At 39.9% G+C, this 20,702-nt stretch overlaps 2 protein-coding genes and 1 long non-coding RNA gene across 5 annotated transcripts; 2 read left to right on the top strand and 1 right to left on the bottom strand.

The window, feature by feature from the left end:
- Positions 1–878: 878 nt before the first annotated feature.
- On the top strand, positions 879–12,330 carry LOC309717871 (uncharacterized protein). 3 transcript variants are annotated; one of them, XM_082552749.1, is made up of 5 exons: positions 879–1,341; positions 1,423–1,585; positions 10,261–10,355; positions 11,415–11,574; positions 11,681–12,330. In XM_082552749.1, the coding sequence occupies exons 2-5, from the start codon at positions 1,459–1,461 to the stop codon at positions 11,842–11,844; spliced, it is 546 nt and encodes a 181-aa protein (XP_082408875.1). In that variant the 5' UTR covers positions 879–1,341; positions 1,423–1,458; the 3' UTR covers positions 11,845–12,330. The 3 variants fall into 3 exon arrangements, with proteins under 3 accessions (XP_082408875.1, XP_082408873.1, XP_082408874.1); XM_082552747.1 differs by lacking the exons at positions 11,415–11,574; positions 11,681–12,330 and adding an exon at positions 8,338–8,644 and having other exon boundaries at positions 9,256–10,349; XM_082552748.1 differs by lacking the exons at positions 11,415–11,574; positions 11,681–12,330 and adding an exon at positions 8,338–8,667 and having other exon boundaries at positions 9,256–10,349.
- Positions 5,992–7,437, bottom strand: LOC309717872. The gene is made up of 2 exons (XR_014279836.1): positions 6,532–7,437; positions 5,992–6,308 (listed from the first exon to the last, which is right to left on the bottom strand). It is a non-coding gene; the product is annotated as an uncharacterized lncRNA (long non-coding RNA).
- Positions 12,331–14,693: 2,363 nt separating the features above from the next.
- LOC309716673 (uncharacterized protein) lies at positions 14,694–20,575 on the top strand. Its single transcript, XM_082550611.1, has 4 exons — positions 14,694–15,379; positions 17,467–17,751; positions 18,149–18,239; positions 19,260–20,575. The coding sequence occupies exons 1-4, from the start codon at positions 14,992–14,994 to the stop codon at positions 19,678–19,680; spliced, it is 1,185 nt and encodes a 394-aa protein (XP_082406737.1). The 5' UTR covers positions 14,694–14,991; the 3' UTR covers positions 19,681–20,575.
- Positions 20,576–20,702: the final 127 nt, after the last annotated feature.

The raw sequence follows: 20,702 nt of genomic DNA, 5'->3' as shown, positions 1-20,702 counted from the left end.
AGAGGATACTCTTTTCATACACATGCGTACAGCACACGGTGACAAATTTCTCCAGTTTTTCACACCAAAATGAGATCATTCAGAACAACTTTCTATTGATTTTCAGTTATTTCTACCATTTAATGGGATAAGTGGCCCCAAATAATGCCAGCAAAATTCCCACTCACAGCATAACAGAGCCTCCAGAGTCCCTCATAGTACTGATAGATTTCTCGTCTCTAATTAGTATGTAGCTTGGGAAGCAACACATATGTACCAAAAAAGTCCTTCTAGAAACAAATAATAATCGCACTTGCAGACCATCCAGGGGCAGAATTATTAGTTTTAGTGTATTTTATGTTCGTTTTAACTTTTGTTTTTAAATCACGTTTGTTTCAGTTAGTTTCCAGAGTGGATCTTCTTGTTTCAGTTAAGTTATTTATTTGAGAATATTTAGTTTTAGTTAGTTCAGTTTAGTCTTCTTAATCATTACTGTATGGAGAATATATGTCAGAGGTAAGATTTAGGAAAATCTGTAGCTATTACAATAAAGAAAAGTCTAACTTTTGAAATCAAGTGAAGGTAGTTTTAATGTTTTAGCTTTTTTAATTGTATTTTTTAATAAACTAAAATATCATTCACATCTAGTTTTAATTTTCATCTCGGCTTTAATTAACTATTACAACTTTGATGAGAGCATATACAATCCATTTGTAGAATCACCATCAAATTGACTTTAGTCACAAATAAGGTTTTGATTTTTTCCCATCCTGAAATTATATTTCTACCATCATTCACTGATGTTGTGCGAGTGTGTTAAAGATTTAAACTTAAAACTACAGTTCCCTGTGACTCCTTCGGCGGCTGCGGCCGAGCGGACGTTCAAACACCACCGAAGAAGAAGTCATTCGGCAGAATGGGGTGATTTAAATGTGGAGGTTTAACTGAGCTTTATATCGTATTTCTGGCCTCTCTAAGAATTTCAACACCAGACTGTGGCTGTAGATACTTTCCTTTCCCCCGGTGCTGTTGTCATCTGTTGGCGGCTCGTTGTGTGAGTAACTTTGGGTAATAACAAGCCCGACTTCTGCGGTTGTACACCATATTTGGCCGAAGAGGAAGCCGCGGCTGTAAACACTGACCCACGTTATCTGCGGCACCTGAAACGGAAGGGTGCAGGAGCACCAGAGGATGGTGGCCGAAAGGGACAAAGACATAAGAAAGCTGGGGTCCAAGTCAGACAAAAGTAAAAGTGAGCCGAAGGTGCTGCGGCTTTAGGTGGGCAGAGTGCGGCAGGATGAACTTTCCTGCTCTGTCAGCAGCGCTGAAAACAGCCGAACAACCACTGAGTCAAGTCTGGTGGTAAGTACAATGAGTCGATATTGAATTAGATGGAATCCACCCACTCATTTTTCTATTCATCTATCTGTTCATCACATGTAGGTGCAGCTGCTCCTGCACAAATTTCCCCCAAATGCCATGACACAGTGGCGGCTTTTCCCCGTCAACACGCCCACTCTGGTGAGCCCTCACCTGTTAAACAGGACCCCAGTGGCTATCATTGGTTGCAGGTGTGTGAGGCCAGTTTGCTGGACCAGCAGGGAGGGTAAGCATCAAGCCAAGTAACATTTGTCAAGAAAAACTATAAGAAAAAGATAAGCTGGGGCTGACTGAGTAATAACACTGACTAGGCAGAACGATGCTTCTCATGCATGTTTGCAAAGTAAAACCCCCAGATAAGGCTGTTACAGTAGAAATACATTACGTGAGAAACGTGATTCGTGGACAGACGCCTGAAAAAACAGTCAGGTTTTAAAACGAACGAGGTAGTAACAGGTAATTTAGCTTCCCTCCTACACAACTACAGGTTTCAGTCGTTTGTGGTTGGCAAAGTGTGCATAGATTTACCCATGAAGAACCTGGGGCAAAACAGTGAGCTGAGACTGATTTACTGATACTGCAGTTTTAATGCCAGTCTTTAATCAGTCCGAGGAAGGACCTCCAAACACACAAGAACTTATCACATGATTTTCACTACACAATACTGCCCAAAGAACCCTAGAGAAAATCTGCAAAAAAAATTTCTACTAGTCTAAATTATCCATTCATTTATTCTCGTCCACTCATCCTTGTCAGGGTTGCAGGAGCCTATACAAGCTGTCTTCAGTTTGTACAGGTTGCCAGTCAGCCATAGGCCTAACACTTAGAGACAGACAACCATTCGCACCTATGGGCAATTTAGAGTTACCAGTTAACCTAACCTCACTAACTGCATGTCTTTGGACTGTGGGAGGAAGCCAGAGTACCCAGAGAGAACCAACACAAGCACGTGGAGAACATGCAAACTCCTGTGTGGAGTTTGCATGATGGTGGAATTGAACTCAGGACCTTCTTGCTGTGAGGCAGTAGTTCTAACCACCATGCTGCCAGTCTAAATTGTGCTTTTTAAAAAAAAAAAAAAAAAATTTATATAGTAGTTTCATGCCAAGAGAGAGCATTTTGCCTTCGTTGATGGAGCAGTGTAGATGCACTGTGTCGTTGTGGATGTGGTGCAGGTTATGGATGAGGACGGTGAGAAGGACAGTTGTGCAGCACAAGTGACAGATGGATTCAAGGTGAGGTGGGATTACATCAGGTTTTCAGGTCTGTAGTCAGATTAAAGAGGAGGTGGAGGTATGCACTGAGGAGAAGAGGAATGAAAGCCAGCAGAAGCATGACAGAATTCATGTGTGCGAATGAGACAGGGAGACGGATGTTAAGGTGAAGCAGCAATGAGAGGGAGTGTTCGCCCAGGGCGCCAAACAGGCTAGGTCCGCCACTGAGCGGGTTGGTGTGGCAGAAGAGGATGCTGAGGATTGAGTGAGGTGGAGGCTGAAGAATAAAAATGAGAACTTAATGTATGCAGTACTCATTTTATACAAAAATTATCATGAAGCTAAAAAAGAGCATCGTGACAGATATCTTGAATGCTAGGAAAACAGGGAAGTGGAAAGAAAGGGAAACGAAACATGACTTAAGTGAGCAGCAGTCTCCAGTGCTTCACCTAACGAAGCAACAGCTGAACTGTTTTTCTAGAATTGTCTTATCTCACATGTAGCAGAAAGGAGGAAATAGTCTGCTCAGACAAACACTTTGCACTACTGGAATCACTGTGCATGGTTTAGGCCAGGGAGCGTTCCCAGTGTGCTGGGAGGGAGCTCAGCAGGGGTCTTGGAGGTTAAAATCGGCTAATATCCGATTCGACCGCACTGGGTATTCACAATCTCTCTTCAGGTAATGTTTAGAAGACTTTACGGCTGCAGTGAATGTGTGAAAACTGCTTTCGAGTAACATTATGAAACTTTTGAGGGAAGTACTGAAAGTGGCTTCTTCATTTTAATGATTCATCGCATCGATGCTGAAGCACAGACAGCGCTGTGTGTCTAGGTGGAGGCTTTTCACACCATCTTTGAGTGCGACCTGCCAAAAGAGGTTTTAGCACAAACGACAGCGCTGTTGAAAAAAGATTTTTTTTAATGTATTTAGATAAACATTTCATCCTCATAACTGTGCCCATTATTAACGGCATTTAATTTTACGACATTTTTTGATCACTTTAAATACATAAACAGCACATCAGTCAGAAGGAAAACATAAGTACACTTCTAGATTTAAATTGGAGTCATTAGTTCCAGATTAGGTGACACTGTCTAATTTAAATAATGTGCATCTAGGCTTTACTGCCACTTTAAGGTACTGGGGGTAAAAAAGTGTGGGGGCATTTCTTAGAATCTGGTCAAGAGCTAATAACATGTCTAAAATATATGAAACATATCATGACACTGTAAGAAACTCTTTCTTTTGGGCTGGCTTCGTTAACGATGTAAATTTCATTAAAATGTTGCAGGAGGATTTAAACAGCAGGAAGAAAATCCTCAAACATGTTGCAACAGAGACTGGTGCACATTTATGCAAAAAACTTCACGGAAATTAGGGCCGATTGCTTTCGTGGAAATAACCTCTGGTACCAAGAATATACTAAAATGAAAAATGTAACATGTGTTTGTGTTTTTGTTGAAAACAAATTTGAGAATATAAATTTCTCTTGCAGTGCCATTTAACGATCTATAGGCACTGTTTTAAACAGAATTATCAGTTTGCTTTTCTAGTTGTGGTAAAGAAGCCAAAATTAAAGCTGTAGGATTTATTTCTTTTTAACATAGCTGAGTTTCAAACAGCTCAGTTTGTTTAAAGCTTATACATCTGACACTGTTGATGGCTGTCACTGTAAAATCAGCCTGTGAAATACATCGTCTTTAAGTCCAAACCTCTAGAAATGTAGCTTGAGGAGTTAAGTCACCACATGATCGTAAAACAGTGGTAACAAAGACATTTAAATTATAAACATAATGCACAAAATATACATTTTTAATTCAGTTACTTGTATATTTTTTAACTATCAGCCAGAACTACAAGCACCACCGCAGAATGTGTAGTCTTTAAAGTAATCTTTGTGTGTTATTTTTGCATTTCAGGTATTAGATTGTCAATACAAGTATCTAAAAATTGTCTTTTTTCTTGCATTCCTTGAAGTCCTTCAAATCTTTCATTTCAGTGATGTGTTGTGTCATTAAAAACAGTGATCATGGAGAAGCCTGTCACTGAGAAATGCATCCTTTCTTTTCCCAGTGATGCTAATGACATATCTTTACAGCCTTCTTTCTACAGCCCGGTGCACAATCTTCATTTATTTGAGTTTTCGTCAGGATTTTCTCTTTATTGTCTCTGAATATTGAGTATTTTTCTTCATCACTTCGATGAATAAGTCACTGTTGCTAACAATCGGGCTATCCTGCCTACTGCCTTTCTAGCTTGAATACTTGGAAAAAGAACGATGGTGGGCCCGCTTACTTACCCAACAAAATTTATTCTACCCTTTTGACATTTGCTGAGTCAGAAAGATGTAGGTTGAAACCTCTTTATCAAGATGCCTTTTATTAATTATAAATATTTGATTCATAATTAGCTTTGAAACCAGCTAGTTCACAGAAGATGTTATCACAGTCACTACTTAGAAAACCACCAAGTTACTGTCCCTTAAGAAAGAATTCAGACCCCTGTACTTTAAAAAAAAAAAAAAAAAAAAAAATCTGTTTTGGTTTTAGTGACAAAGTGAACTTGTGTTTTTAGAAATGTTTTGCAGGTGGCTTTAAAGGTCACAGGTCATGTTCTGGTTAAACTCTGGTTAAGTAAATTCAACCAAAAATTAAAAAGACATCATCAAAGCACAGATCTCTGGTGGTTACAACACCATCACAACCAGAGATCTGTGCTTACTGTTAAGAAATAAATCATGATACCACTACCATGCTTCAGTGTAGTGATGCAGGTTTTGGCACTACTGATGGGAAAAATAAAGAATTTATATCCCTTTAAGAGATAAATGATAGATGGATCTGAATACTTTTGAAATGACTGTAACTTCAATTGAAAAACACAATTAAATATTGAAACTTTTAAACACTTGTGTTCAGACATAAAGATTTTTTTAGATTCTCATGAGCACTGATCAAGGCCCACTGATCAATGGCCATGACTACCATTCACAGATACTCTGAAGCTCCATTTCATAGATTTTTTTTTTTTTTTACTTACAAAACTTTTTGTATGAGGTCACAGCAAATGAATCCCCCCAAAATGGGCATATATAGATGTGACTGTGAGCACAGCAGCTTGAGCCACGTGCTTTTCAAAGCTTCTGTCTGTCAAAATGCTTCAGAGAAGATAAACTGAGGGGCGTGCTAAGCCCAGTATAAAATAAATAAGGATTATTTTGAGCACTGAATAATCAAAAAATACTGCACTGTACAAAAGTCTTGAGTCACCCCTCATTTCTTTATCTTTTGTTTCCAGTAAGTCGGGCTTCCTTGTGATGGTCATAAAGTGGTCTCGAGTGATGGATCTCCAGGTGTTTTGAAGGTCTTTCCAAGTTTTTCCTTTTGACATTGGCTGTTTGTTTTTTTTTTGGGGGGGGGGGGGGGGGGGTTGGCTCATTTTAAGCTCAGTTCCTATACCAATACATTTTCAAAGGAATGTTTGTCATCACGTAACAGACGGCTTAGCAGAGATCTATGAAAAATTCCAAAGATAATACAGTATAACAGGCATAAAATAATATTTTGGCATCAACAATGGATTTCAACAGAGCTGCTAATCTCAGCATTGTGTCCGTCATATCCTTGGACAAGTGGAGAACAAAAGAAGAAGAGGGCTGGTCTAAAACGCTGTCTAGGAAACAATCCAGCAAATATCTGACACAGAACCTGAAAGATCCATCTGACCCTTCAGATCTGGGGTCCCCAATCCCAGTCCACGAGGGCCGGTGTCCCTGCAGGCTTTAGATGTGTCCTTGATCCAACACAGCTGATTTAAATGAATAGATTAACTTCTCAACATGTCTTGAAGTTCTTCAGAGGCCTGGTAATGAACTAATCATGTGATTCAGGTGTGTTGAGCCAGGGTGAGATCTAAAACCTGCAGGGACACCGGCCCTCGTGGACTGGGATTGGGGACCCCTGCTTTAGATGATCCATCTGCTGTTCACTAAAGCCTCATCAGTAGAATGATGGTAGTCAAGAAGTCATTTTTAAGAAAGTGGGTTACGTTCCACCCTTAAAGGACTGGGGATAAGGGAAAGTTACAAAAGGTTTCTGTGTTGAAAAAAAGGAGACAGGGAGCCAAAATGGTTCAATTAAAGGGTTTTAGTAATGTTTCTATTAGTAATTAACCTAAAAGAGATAGACAATCCACTATCACCTTTTAAAGAAGGAAAACAAAACCCAGGAGTTGGTCATTAAACTGAGAAGCTAAAAAGGGTTAGTAACCAAAACGGACTCCTCTCCACAGAGCAAACAGCCACCACGCACAGCTCACTAGCTCAAAAAACCAACAAGGCTCTCCAGTGCTAGAGCGCACCTTTTTCAATTAAATACTCTTAATTGCCGATTAGTCAGCTGTACAAAAAGGGCATCGCCTAAGGCAGGAGAGACGGCAGGACACGCCCACACGAGTTGTGTCATTTATAATCTTGGCTGTATTCTGTGTGCTGTTGTTATATTTTTAGTTCTAAAAATTTTTATTACCATGAGTTTTCTCAGTTAGTAAAAAAAAATGTTGGTCTTGTTGAGGGTGAAAGGTAAGTTTGTATTCACTGTGAAACCATGAAGACTCTTTGTGTTTCCCTTCTGTAAAACCCTTTGCTTGGCACTCAGACATGATTCTCACCTCCTCGGGAGAGTTTGGATAAGCCATTCTTTAAATAAAGCTGCATAATGTATATCGCTATTGTTGTTTTTTACATTTTCGATGATCAGGATTCAGTGCAGTAGCAAATTCTTTACTACTGTTTGTTTCAGTTTGATTTTTCTCACAGGGGTCTGAAAGACTGAAACTCCTGAACTTGGTTTAAAGTTTTTCTAAGAAGTGTGAGTAGGTTTGGTTTGCTTCCTCTTCCTCTTCTGAAAAGGTGGTTACTGTACTTCCTGCCTTTGCACTCAGAATACACCAAGCAAAAGTGACTCAAGGATGTGTACTAATTTCATTCAGAAGTAATAATAATAATAGTAATAAGATAAGATAAGATAACCTTTATTAGTCCCACACGTGGGAAATTTGTTTTGTTTTGTCACAGCAGGAAGTGGACAGTGCAAAAGTTATGAGGCAAAAATTAGAATACAATAAGAATAAATACAGTACACAACTGTACAGAATAGAATAAAATAATATATACAGTAGAATAAAATAAAATAAATATACAATAAGATAAAAATAGAATACAAATACAAATACTATATACAACTGAGTAAAAATACAACGATGACAGAAAGGATTATTGCACTTAGTATTATGGTATGGTTACTGTGTTTAACCATGAGTTTGTCATGTCTTATGTTTTTAGGTTTTCTAGAACATGCATATATTCTGTGTTGTCCACAGTTTATTGTCTCTGTTTAATTTATTTGCTTTTAATTCCTCCTTTTTATAATTTTTTGGTAACTTTAAAAAAAAAATTAATGCTGTTTTAAAAAAAGTTGAATAAAAATGAAATGTAAAAAACAAAAACAAGCATATTTTGAATGTAAAGTGGTTATTTTTTTCTGAGTTTTCTTTATTGTTTTACTTATTTTACCTAGTGAATAACATTTATTACTAAAGATCACAACCTGTAGATCCTCTCTAGATATGACTAAATGTAACTGCTGGTTCAGATTACAGTCTGTATATCCTGTAGTTACGCTGTACTGATAGTTACATTAATTGTTAACCACATGTCCATCCATCCATTTTCTTCTGCTTATCTGGGGCCGGGTCGTGGGGCAGCCCAAGCAGAGAAGCCCAGACCTCCCTCTCCCCAGCCACCTCCTCCAACTTGTCCGGGGGAACACCGAGGCGTTCCCAGGCCAGCCGAGAGATATAATCTCGCCAGCGTGTCCTGGGTCTGCCCCGGGCCTTCTCCCGGTGGGACATGCTGGAAAACCTCACCCAGGAGGCATCCTTGCCAGATGCCTGAACCACCTCAACTGGCTCCTTTCGATGTGGAGGAGCATCTCCCGAATGGCCGAACTTCTTACCCCATCTCTAAGGGAGAGGCCAGCCACCGTTTGGAGGAAGCCCATTTCCACCGCTTGTATCTGCAATCTCGTTCTTTCGGTCACTACCCACAGCTCATTAACAGCACAGTTAACAAAATGTAACAAAAATAATCCAGATTAATGTCCTATTTGGGGGGGGGGATGAAATAAACTGCATAACCATGTGTTTGTGCTAGCAAAATGCTATCAAGTATCAAACCTGGTGATAAACGTCTGTTAAGTAACACTTCTAGCACGTTTTAAAATGTTGACTGCTTATTGGTTCTATATTCTAAATCTAAATAACTTTTTAGACTGACAGACTGAATGTGAAGCAAAAACTCCTCATTCTCAGACAAACAAGTTGATGTGTGAAGGTACTGCTACAAGAGTCCGTCTGAATTATACCGGATCACAACAGCTACGGAGCACAGCTCCAACCTCTCCGTATCATCAAACATTAATGCACAATAGACCTTATCATGTCAGTAGCAGACGTACATCCCTATGTCAGCTCCACAACCCATGTGTGACCATAACAGTTTATATTATATTTTTGCATCATTATTCCGTATTTTGAAATCCTAATGGATTAGAATTGTTGAGATAATCTGTGGTTCTGTTCTTACAGCGTTACTGTAACATCAGGTTTCATTTTAATTTTCAGGCATGCAGAAGTTGGACCCCAAAGGCCTTCTTCCTTTGACCACAAAGCAGTGGACCTCCACTGCTCACAACAGGGTGGACCCTTGGCTGCTGATTCTTACCTTCATGCAGTTGCTCTGACCCTTCAAACAGGACCAGTTTGCCTTGAGAGCCCCTGCCATCCTCAAACTCCCTCAGAGAGTGGAGCTCTTTGGCTCACCCTGACACTCAAACCCCTCTTAGAGTACAGCTGCTGCTCTGTTTGAGATGGTCTGGGCATCTGCTAAGGTGTAAGTTGTTTCAGGCAAGTCCTGCTGAAAGGAGACAGATCCAGGACAGACTGAATGCATTATGGGGCACATTTACAAACAGTCTGCACCAGAACAAAACCCTCTTTGGCTGTTGAAAATCTACTGTCAATATTTACTAAAGAGCTGCAATGTCACTTTTCCCACGGCAGGATGGTTCAAAGCTCTGAGTGCAGTGCCTTAGCTTTGGCTGTGCCCTGTAGCGCTTCACTAATTCCTCTTCCTGAGTCTTTAGTTTTGTTTCCTTTGCCCTATCAGTGTTGTGTGAATTTGCCCAGCTTAGTATATCAGGACGTGCATCTTTTGCCTGTGCATTCTGCTACAGGAGCTGAAGTGACAGATAGGCAGAAGGAGGTCAGACTGCTACCTCCATGACTGGACTATTGTTCCACATAATTCACACATAATTATCTACTTTCTCCATAACCAACCAACCAAATATAAGGCTGCTGCTACCTGTCAGTCACAGCTTAATGAAACTGCAGCCAAACAGGAAGGAACATTTACAAATACGTAGTACTTTGGTAGATGCAGCTCCAGTCAGTCTAAGAATAGCACATAAAAGGCTTTCTGGTATCTGACAACACAAGTGATTATGTATCTCTTTTTTAAGCAATACTTCTAGAGGTTCTCGTTTCACTGGAAACCATCAAAAAGCAAAACAGCACTGTTCTAAAAATACCGCGGTCACAAAATTCATCTGCTGTGTGAACCTCCAGATGCTGAGACGCTTCCTCTGCCGCTGCAGTCGGTACAGGATTTAAGAACGTTGGATCACAGACTCTGCACTGAGCCACAGCTGAAGAAGAAAATGGTAAGTATCACCAGATGTTGGAATTTTATCAGTTTTAACTTGTGTCAGTTTTCACTAACGTTTGCATGTGATGACTGGGAAATGTTTTCTCTTTATAAGGTTTATTGATAATTTTAGAAAACATAATTTGGGCCACCATATAATGCAAGTCTTAAATTATATTTACTCCTCAGTTGTTTTTGTAGTTGTCCTTTGCTCTTGTATGCCAGTGCTGTTTTTTGGTACTTTAGCATTTTGCTTGGTGAAGTCTGATGACTGGTTGATTCTCATCTTGACTTTCTGGGCTTGGCGGGTCAAACTGAAGATGATGTAACTTTAATACAAATAAGGTGGACTGTGCCACAAGGAGGGGAGGGAGTTGTAATTAGGGCGGCTGCTGTGTTCGCTTCGTATTACTCCTCACCCCCCACCCAATCCTGTGGCTTGTCATGTCTTTCACAAAGTTGTGCTGTGGACATTTATGTGCTTTTTGTGCAGAGGAGTTTTTTTGTTTCCTGTTCTTATGCTGTCCTACCATGGAAGCACAGCATGAGTAGAGGTCTCTTTTTTTCCTCTTGTACTTTCCCATTGTTGTGTATATTTCAGTGTTTTTCTGTAACGCTGCCGATCTCCGACTTGTATCCCCATGTAATGTCTGTGTTGTGTCTATATAAGGTCGGGGGTCCCATTTCACTGCAGGGCAACCTGCATGTGGCGAATAAAGCTTTGATTGATTAATTACTGTGAGACTCTTTCTTCCTGTGGTTCTGCATTCTGGGTCTTTGTCAAAATAAACTGAATTTTTACCAATAAACATTTCTCTTTAATTGTAATAACAGTTTAGCGGTTTATGTACTTCTGCAAATGTAAGCAGCTGTTAGATGTATTTGTAATGGTGTGTTGATATGGAGTAGTATTAGTCTTGTCATTTTTTGTCGTATTCTTTCCTGGTTGATATGAACCATGTAGGACCAAAGTTTGTTATTTATAGCAATTATTATATATAGTTTTTTGGGGAGGGGGAATGCCACATGGCGTATATACTAATGAGTTAATGTGCACGTCATTCTTTCTGTGCAGATCTCTTACTTCGACCTGTCTGGAGGTTTGTCCAACAAACACAGTGTGTGGAGGACAATGACAAAGCTTTTTACTAACGCTTTGGCCAAAAACATCAACTGGAGGGGAAGAAATAACAAGCACAAAGTAGAGAACCTCACCATCAAGAGAGTTATCCTCAGTGAGTGTGCTTCTACAGGACACACAAGAAAATATGGTGTATTTTAAACAGTTAAAGCATTTACTTACTTTCATGTGTTCACTTTGCTCCCCTTTTACCCCTGCAGACGCAGTCAGGCAGAACTCGTTCTGTAAGGATGCCGTGGACGAGGAGATAGAGAGGTATATAAAGCGATGGCTGCAGCTGGCAGGAAACCGAGATGGAGGAAGAAAAAGAAGACAGGAAAAGGGAAAGGAAGCGACCAGCATGGGGAACTACTGTGTAGAGTAGCACAAAATGCATCTGCAGCACATGTTATTTTGACTCTTACATCTACAGCATGAGATGAAAAGAAAAATACTATCCCTCCAATGAATGCTCACAAGGCTGGATTCATCATGTCGTGTTTACCTGTCATGTGATGCTACATGTAAGTTAGGACCTGATGGACACAACCAGAAACACAAACACAGTTACTTTTTAAAATATTATTTAAAAAATGCTTGCACTTTTACTGTTATAGCCATTGTAGTTTGTTCGAGTTCATCATGCATTACACTACTATGCATTTTAGTCATATCTCGGCATCAGTTTATAATGCCATTTCCTATAATCATAATCATATTTATTCATTTTACTCTAAAGATTATTAATTTCATGCAGGAAGATCTTGTAGTCATCACTATTAAAACATTTATTGTTTGGGACGTTTAAGGATGCTGTCTGTTTATGTCATGTGTGAGCATGTCAGTCCCAGCCACGAAACGCACTAAAGTGGTGATATCAATAAAATTACATCTTGTTGTTAATTTTTCTACATTATTTGCTAGTTGCTTATATTTTCTTCATAAAAACGACTTCTCCTTTTGCACTTGGTTTCAAATGTGCACTGTGTGGAAACTAGTGACATCTAGCGGTGGATTCGTGAATTACAACAACCCAAGCATGTGGTAAATCAAATTCAAATTTTATTTGTCACGTACACAGTCATACACAGTACGATATGCAGTGAAATGCTTAGACAACTGCTCGTGACCTAAAGAAAAAAAGAAAAGGCTATGAATAAGAGGAAATAAATATGAAAATTAAAAAGGGTAAATTTAACTAGGAAGGAATAAAATAAAATATAAAAATTAAAGTTAAAAATGAAATAACTGTACAACACAAATTAGAATGAAGGGTAAATTTAACTGGGAAAGAATAAGATAAAATATATAAATTAAAGTTAAAAAATAAAATAACTGTACAACAAAATACACAATACACAGTATAGAACTATATAAGAATGTATGAAGAAATATAAATATATATATACACAATAACAGCAGCAGTAGATTATCTGGTGACTGTTTATAAGTTTCCACTAGTGCCATCCTGGTGTTCTCGATGGGAGAGATTCTGCTCACTGTGCAGATATGAAAGGCTCATTATCAGCTTACAACAAAAAGAAGCTCACCAGTATTTTCAATTATGTTTAATGTGACAGCTGACATAATTGAAAATACTGCAGAATTATTATAACTATATTCCATTTCTGCTAATAGAATCCTAAATCTTACACACTGTCTTCTTTTAAAATGATCCAAGTGCCAGTCAGTCTACATCCATTAAGCCCATATTATCAAATTAAAAATGAAAATTAATTCACCCCACAATTGTAGAGTTTCCAGGTAGAAGCTTTGAAGCTCCCTCACATTGGACAGGAAGTTTCAGCTCTGAGGAGTCTGCTTGTCCCAGCCACTGAAAAGCATCAGTATAGCACGATGCTGGCTCACAGAGTTTTGCACGTTCGCTCATGCTTGTGCAGATTTTGTCTGGGAGATTTGGCTTCATCCATCATCGGAAAATGTCATAGATTGCTGCTACCCAGGACACTCAGAAGAGATCTCAAGAGTTTCACTTCATGGTAAAACGAATGAAGTTTTATTTTTTATTTTTTTATAAATTCACAAATGTGCCAGGAGGATTTCCAGGACTTATACATCGGGGAAACCAAACAACCTCTGGCGAAGCGGATGGCACAACACAGAAGAGCCACCTCGACAGGCCAGGACTCTGCAGTCTATTTACGCCAGTGATGAGGGTGTACACATCCTGGACAGGGAGGAACGCTGGTTTGAGCGTGGAGTCAAGGAGGCCATTTACGTGAAAAGGGAAAGACCATCTCTGAATCGAGGAGGGGCCTAAGGGTACATCTTTCGCCATCTTACAGTGCTGTGATTGCAGCCATTCCCCAACTCTCTGTGAATGATACTCATGGCCATTGATCAGTGGTCATTGATCAGTGGGTTTTGGTCAGTGGTTGTTGATCAATGGTCATGAGAATTTGCATAATTAAGATTAAGGAACTGACCTCCCAGCCCATTGTTCCTTCATTGGGCTGGTTTCAGTCATTATGCAAATGTACTGTTTATAAGATTGGGGACACCTGCAGTCAGCTGAGACTGAAGAAGTCACTTGGATGAGTGACGAAACTTTTCCCCCACAAAACGCTACGTCCAGATGAACAGAATCAACTTTTGGAGATTTACTTTCCTGGATGATTGAGAATGCATCAAGAAATTCACAAATACTTATGATTTCAGAGTGCATGGATCATTGCAGAATAGTTTGGCCAAATGAAACCAAAAACAAGCGAGGCCTCTGAAGCAATTATTGGCAAAGCAAGGTACATTAATTTATATAGCTCGATTCAAACACAACAATAATTTAAAGTGATTTACAAGAAGAATTAAAACAACTTATTTTCTTTTTAGAAAAGAAAATATATAGATTAAGAATAAGTAGAAAAAAAAGATCCATCCATTCTCTTTTGCTCCTTTGCAGTTAAACAACAAACAACAAACTGATCTGGATGATTTTACTTCAGAAATATTTTAAAGATTGCTAAAAGATTTAAAAAACTTGACTGTGGTATGGGTGATGAAATTATGCTAATTCAAAAGGATTAGGACATAGTTTTATCCCCAAAATAAACCAAATAGTGCTGAAAATGTTGATAACCTGTGAGTTTTGGATTGAGTTATTTCCTTAACTATGAATTTTAAAAAAAACAGTCTGTCAGATAAATCTCTAGGTTAAAGAAAAACTGCTAATAGTAACTGTTAGTGTAGTTAGTCAAATGACCAGTAGTCGGTGCTATCACCGTCAAGTCAATATTTATTGACCGCCACTTGTAGGCGAAGAAGATAATGATGCCCCTGCTGCTTCTGTTGTTCAGCTAGCGGTAATAGACACGGCATCAGTGACATTAAGAATGTAACACTATCATTTTATATTTTTAATCACTAAAAAAAAGCTTTAATTGGTGTGTTAATTGTTGTTTTTTGGAGGGCGCATGCGCGCGGCTTATCGCTTCAGTGAGCCAGCGCATCCTCACATTTAACGCTAGCATCTCCCTCTAGCACAGCCTGTCAGTACAAGTCAGTTAAAGGAAACATGGATTTGGTCAAAAACAGAACTTTGCACCCACATCTCCGCGACGACGAGGCTCTGGTGGTGGAAAACGCCATCCGGCTGGCCATAGACTCTGTGATAAACGTTTTGTACGGCGTAAACAGCTCCAAGAATTACGAGTATGAGCGGATGGTGGCCGACAGGGACAAAGAGATCCAGCGCCTGGAGTGCAGACTGACAGAGATGGAGCACGAACTGCAGGTGCTGCGCCGGCAGGGATGCACTTGCGGGCTGTTCAAGAACGAGCACAGCCTCGGCAGGTCCCGGAGCTCCGGTGACCGGCAGAAGGGAGATCAGAGCGACTTTGATCCGGGATGCGTTGACACCGAGCTGACAGCGGAGCAGCAGGACTGTGAGACGAGTTTATCGTGTAAGTAAACACGAGCGTCACTTCTGGCTTTGCAGGTTTAGGCTGGTGACAAATTACAGCCTGTCAGCTGTTGCCTTGAGTCATCCCTTTGTTAGACCCACTACAGGCCACTAGTTCACAAGAAGATGAGAGTAATTCAATTCAATTTCAATTCAATTTTATTTATATAGCGCCAAATCACAACAAAAGTCGCCTCAAGGCGCTTCATAGATACAGAGAAAAACCCAACAATCATATGACCCCCTATGAGCAAGCACTTTGGCGACAGTAATGTCTTTGACAATTCATAATTGCCTGTAAAGTCCTCGGGATCATTGACCCCGAAACGCTTCCAATCCCGACTGTCTGATTGGGATTTGAACCGAGAGAGGTTTTGTTGGAATTGCTCCATGAAGGAAAGTAGATGAGAATATTAAAATGAAGAAAAAGAAAACTGATCTTCCCAAAGGCCAATGGCCATGTCCTTTTACCCCTGCACTTCATTTGTCAGGGCAGGCTAGAAAAGAGCAGCTAGTGCATGCTGTGCAGATAAATCAATTTAAAAAATTAATCTACTCGACTCATTGCCACCCACCACCTTATTACAGAACATTTCTATAATTTCCTCTAAGATTTTGTCTGCTGTTGGGGACAGGAGTCTGTGACCTCTATGTCAAGCACCGGTTATGCAATCTATATGAGACTTGCTGTAATGTCAAGGGGCCATCCTGGGCTTTCTATTCATGCCATATTCATGGGGGTTAGATTTGCAGTCCGTACTTGGGGTGGATGTAATTCTGGAGGTAGAGCAGGCAGTGTTACTGCTGTTAAGAGAGGGGGTGGAGGAAGGCTAGACATTATAGCAGGAAGGAAAAAGCTCAGAGGAAGATGTATGAGCTTCTGACCCCCTCTCCATTATATGGAAAATTGTTTAATGTAGGGCTCTGAAGTTTTTAGGCCCATATGATAACTAGAAGGGGAAACTAGAACCTTTCCAGTGGAATTCATACACACCCAGTCCCACACACACAAGCTAGTTTGAGTTCTTCCTTTTTGCTGTTGATTTATATAATTAATATATAGAATAGAATTCAACTTTATTTATATACTAAAAGTGCACTAAATCCTATGTCTCCTGTCTTTATCAATTCACTTCCAGCCATACTGAAGTTGGGCAGATATTATTTTATTTATTTATTTTTAGCATGAAACCGAAAAACAGGGCAATGCTAGCCACGGCCACCAACCAGGTTTTAGAAGAAAAAAAACAGAGCCCACAGACCACAGGGAGGTGCTCATTTCTGAAGGTAGCATTAATACCATACTGAAAATGGGTTGAAATTGTTTTTAATATGACACCTGAAAAAACTACCAGCGGCCACAACTACCAAACAAGTGGTTATAAACTGAAACTAGGCAACCGGGTTTGAGAAAAGGAAAAAACAAAAAATCAGAGCACACAAACAAGTGGGAGGTGCTCATCAACAAGACTGCCATGGAAAGATGATTCCCTTCACAGGCTGGTGTCCTCTCTGACAATTTCAGAGCCCTAGCTTACACATTTTGCCCTTTTCAGGCTCCTCAAAGGCATGTCCTCCTCTCAGCTCTCATCTTCTCGCTCTCATGTCTGGTCCTCCTCCACCTCATCTCCTGAAGTATTATTCCACTTCACAGTTTTGAGTAAAACCATTTCTCACTGAGCCCTGAGATTTTTTTTAAATATATATAGAACATGAAAATCCATTGTAGTGAGTAATGATTTACGAATATCAGAAACTTGAGTGATTTTCTATAGAAGTCTTTTGGAGTATATCAGGGAAAAGGTGCCTGTTATTGTCATTTCAAGCTCTTGTTTTTAATGCTAAACTCTACTCACACTGAGTTGCATGTTTCATAATTTACATGAATCCATAGTTGTGTTATAAGCCCCCCAGTTCATCTTCTGTGTAAAAGAAGCTGTTGTAGCTCCTCCCTCTTTAAGGAGTACTGCCTTTTGATTGGTTGCATCTAGAAAACACAGTGTTTGAACGACTTGAGTACATGTGACTGTGGATATTATGGAAATATAACACACAAAATAAGCCTTTGTTTGTTTCCTTTCTTTACAGTGGGTTTTTTCACAAGACCCCCCTCACACGTTTCCTCCCACAGCCAGGAGTCAGCTCTTCCATCTTCCCCCAGCAGAATGGTCCTGGAGCACAGCTGCACCTCCCGCTCCTCCGAGGTTTCGGGTGTAACAGAGTCAGCCAGAAATATGCCGACATCTCCCAGCAGCCTCGTGGTCAAACAAGAGCCATGTGACGTCGACACGGTCTTAATCAAGTGGGAGATGAATGAACATCAGCAGAGCACGGGCAGTCCGTGTCAGGACAAAGAGAGTCTCAGTGTAAAAAGTAATGCACTCTGCATTTAATTTATTCACATTAATATTCTCAGCACTGGAAAAGCAAATCCTCTACTTCTCTTTGTTTTGCTGTTTGCACAAATGAGAAATATTATATAAATATAGGGCATTTTTTCCACCCGGTCCTGTCACATGGTGCCGTTGGGGGAAAATGACTCGTCTGTTTTAACAATGCTAAACTCGTCAGTATCACTGTTTTCTAACTGACCCATCAAACACTGAAGATCTAACATGGAAGTCTGGTTTTGGAATCTAGCAACAGAGAAGCTTGAAAATAAATACAGCCAAAGGAAAAAACACTGTAATTAAATACAGTCATAGTAAATATAATATCAACATTGGAGTGGTACGACTAAAAATATGTTCATCTCTAATGATCCATGTAGAAAAAATGGAGACCGGAGAAGGAAGGACGTTCAGGGAGAAACCACAGGCAGACCCGGGCGGAGCTGCAATGACTGAGGCAGAGCACATGAGGTGAGTTATATCAGAGAAACTAATGAGCTGATAATCCAGCGACGCCTCAGAGGGGATGCTAATACAGAAACATAATAATTATTTACTCGGGGACTTGATGATTTGTTGTATTTTTCTCTATAGTGTTGAAACCAAAGTGCTTGTTTTTGTCTAACTAGCAGTCAAAATGCAAAAGATTCAGTTGAATAAAAGAAAGAAAAGCAGCAGATTATTGATTCATCGTCACTGTGGGAGTGCAGACTGAAGTTCTCTACAACAGCAGCGTGCAGCCATCACCTTTAAACTCATCTGTTACTGAAAGTAACGCTGTCAAGGCTGTAAAGGTGGTTGTGAGAGTTGGGCACCTGTGATGCAATTGATTATAATTTAGTATCCTCTCATTTTGTTGAACTTATGAACTCATTATTATTATTATTATTCCACGTTTCTTATATCTGTTTCAAATGAACATCTCTGTAAGGATTTACTGGAGACAACCTTTTACTTCTTTATTAGGCTTTTATTGCGATACTTCCAGGAACGTGTTATGCAACCTCTGACCAACTTTATTTGAAGAGATATGGTGCATTAGATCATCTGTGGACCCTCTGACGACAACTTAAATGTTATTCTACCACAACAGAGAACAAATGAGTAAGAGAGCGAGAACTGGGGGAATATAGGGCAACCTCAGCAGTGCAGGAACTTAACACATACAGTGTGTTTCCTGTCTCAAAACGGGACTTAGTGGGATGATTACGCATGTAAGCACAGTTTCTCTGCGGGCTATGAGTCTGTGTTACCCTACTTAACCGAAGTCCGTGCCTCGTATCTTTTTTCTTTTTTTGGCTTTCAATTTTAAAAAATGTTTAAAGGTAATTCCTTGAGACACTGATACAGGACTACAGCTTGGAGGCTAACCAAGTAAACACAGAGCACAAGAATTCCCAGGGTGTTTTTCAGTTGATTAATTTATAATATCTATTAGTTTAGAAGAGTCTAACAGAAATAATTTTGGTGTAAAATCTTTTACCTCCTCAGGAACAAGAAGAAGAGCGTGCCAATGTCGGACCTGCCAGAGGAAGCTCAGAGACTGAAGAGGGCAGCCTGGAGAGCAGCTTCCAGACGATATTATGCTCGAAAGATAGCTCGCCAGCAGGCAAACCCATCACGATCCAGCCCCTTCCCCCACATCGCAAACTCTCAGTATTCACAGCCCAGCTCTTTTGTGGATAAGAGGAGGAGGACACTGATATCGGAGCTACCCGAAGAGTCTCAGACGCTGCAAAGGGAAGCTTGGAGAGCCGCATCCAGGAGGTACTACGCTAGAAAAATCGCTCGGCACCAGACGGAGACGACACAGTACAGAAACCTGCTGGAGAACATAAACCCATCTGGAGACACGCAGGGACCCAACAGGGAAGGACCTCACATGAACACTGGAGGAATAATGTGCAGCTGATAGACAGCAGTTTTACATTTTAGATGTTTCTGTTCAGCAGATTGGAGGGTCCCTTTTACCGCGGTGTGAAGAATAATGAAATCTGACTGTTTGTGTTTTGGTGGCTTTGAATTAATGATGGGAATTGTCTCAGGTCTGAATAACATGAACCTGGTGTTTCAAATGAGTCAGCTGTGCATTTCCTCAGTTCATGACCTCTTGATGATGTGTTAGGCAGCAGGATTCATCAGAATCCTAGTACTAGCAACATCGAACCTTCACATATCACACATTTCAAAAATATATCAAACAAAGAAATATTGGAAGAAATTGTCTTGATGTTCTTTAAAAATTATAAATTAATCCGGCTCCTGTCATCCTTCTGCATCCAGGAATTTTTGGTGGAGTCATGCAGTCTCAGACTGTTATTGAAGTTAACCTTCATGAGATCAACTCTACATTCTGATCTGTCTCCCTTCATGTCAGCAATATTTGCATGTACGAAACTCTTACTGGAAAAGAGCCTGAATAAATGTATCATGACTGAGGCAATATGCATAAATCCATGGCACTAACTAACATGGCAGAACAGCGCCCCTGGAGTGTAACATCTGTAACTACAGTGTGAGTGCATCAATTGTGGCTACAATTTTAGCTCAACATCTTTGATTTCAGTGTCGGGTAAAGAATTATTAGTTCAGACAATGCTGGTAAACTTTAAAGTGTATTTTTGGACTTTGTCAAATATTAAAAACACGATTACAAAAACTGTCCCTCCCCTTTTCCCGTTGAAATGAACTCTCAGCAGTTTCTGGGTTACACTTCAGTATTTGAAGCAGGCAAACAGGGTGAACACAGAAATGTTACATTTCTCATTTTGCAGTAAATGTGTACAATAAAACAAAGTGACAACGTTTCCATTTGTTTGTATTTATTTATTCTAGAATATTAAACACATCCGCAAACAATATCTGTCTGGAGTCCCAAAGTTTACAGCACACAGAGCTGCAGTAAAGCAGCTTGTTTAATCTAGAACATAAGAA

This window comes from Aulonocara stuartgranti (assembly GCF_965226115.1).
Source record: "Aulonocara stuartgranti genome assembly, chromosome: 11".
NCBI lineage: Eukaryota > Metazoa > Chordata > Actinopteri > Cichliformes > Cichlidae > Aulonocara > Aulonocara stuartgranti.
The sequence above is the reverse complement of the archived record's forward strand: the minus strand, read 5'-3'. Positions and strand labels throughout refer to the sequence as shown.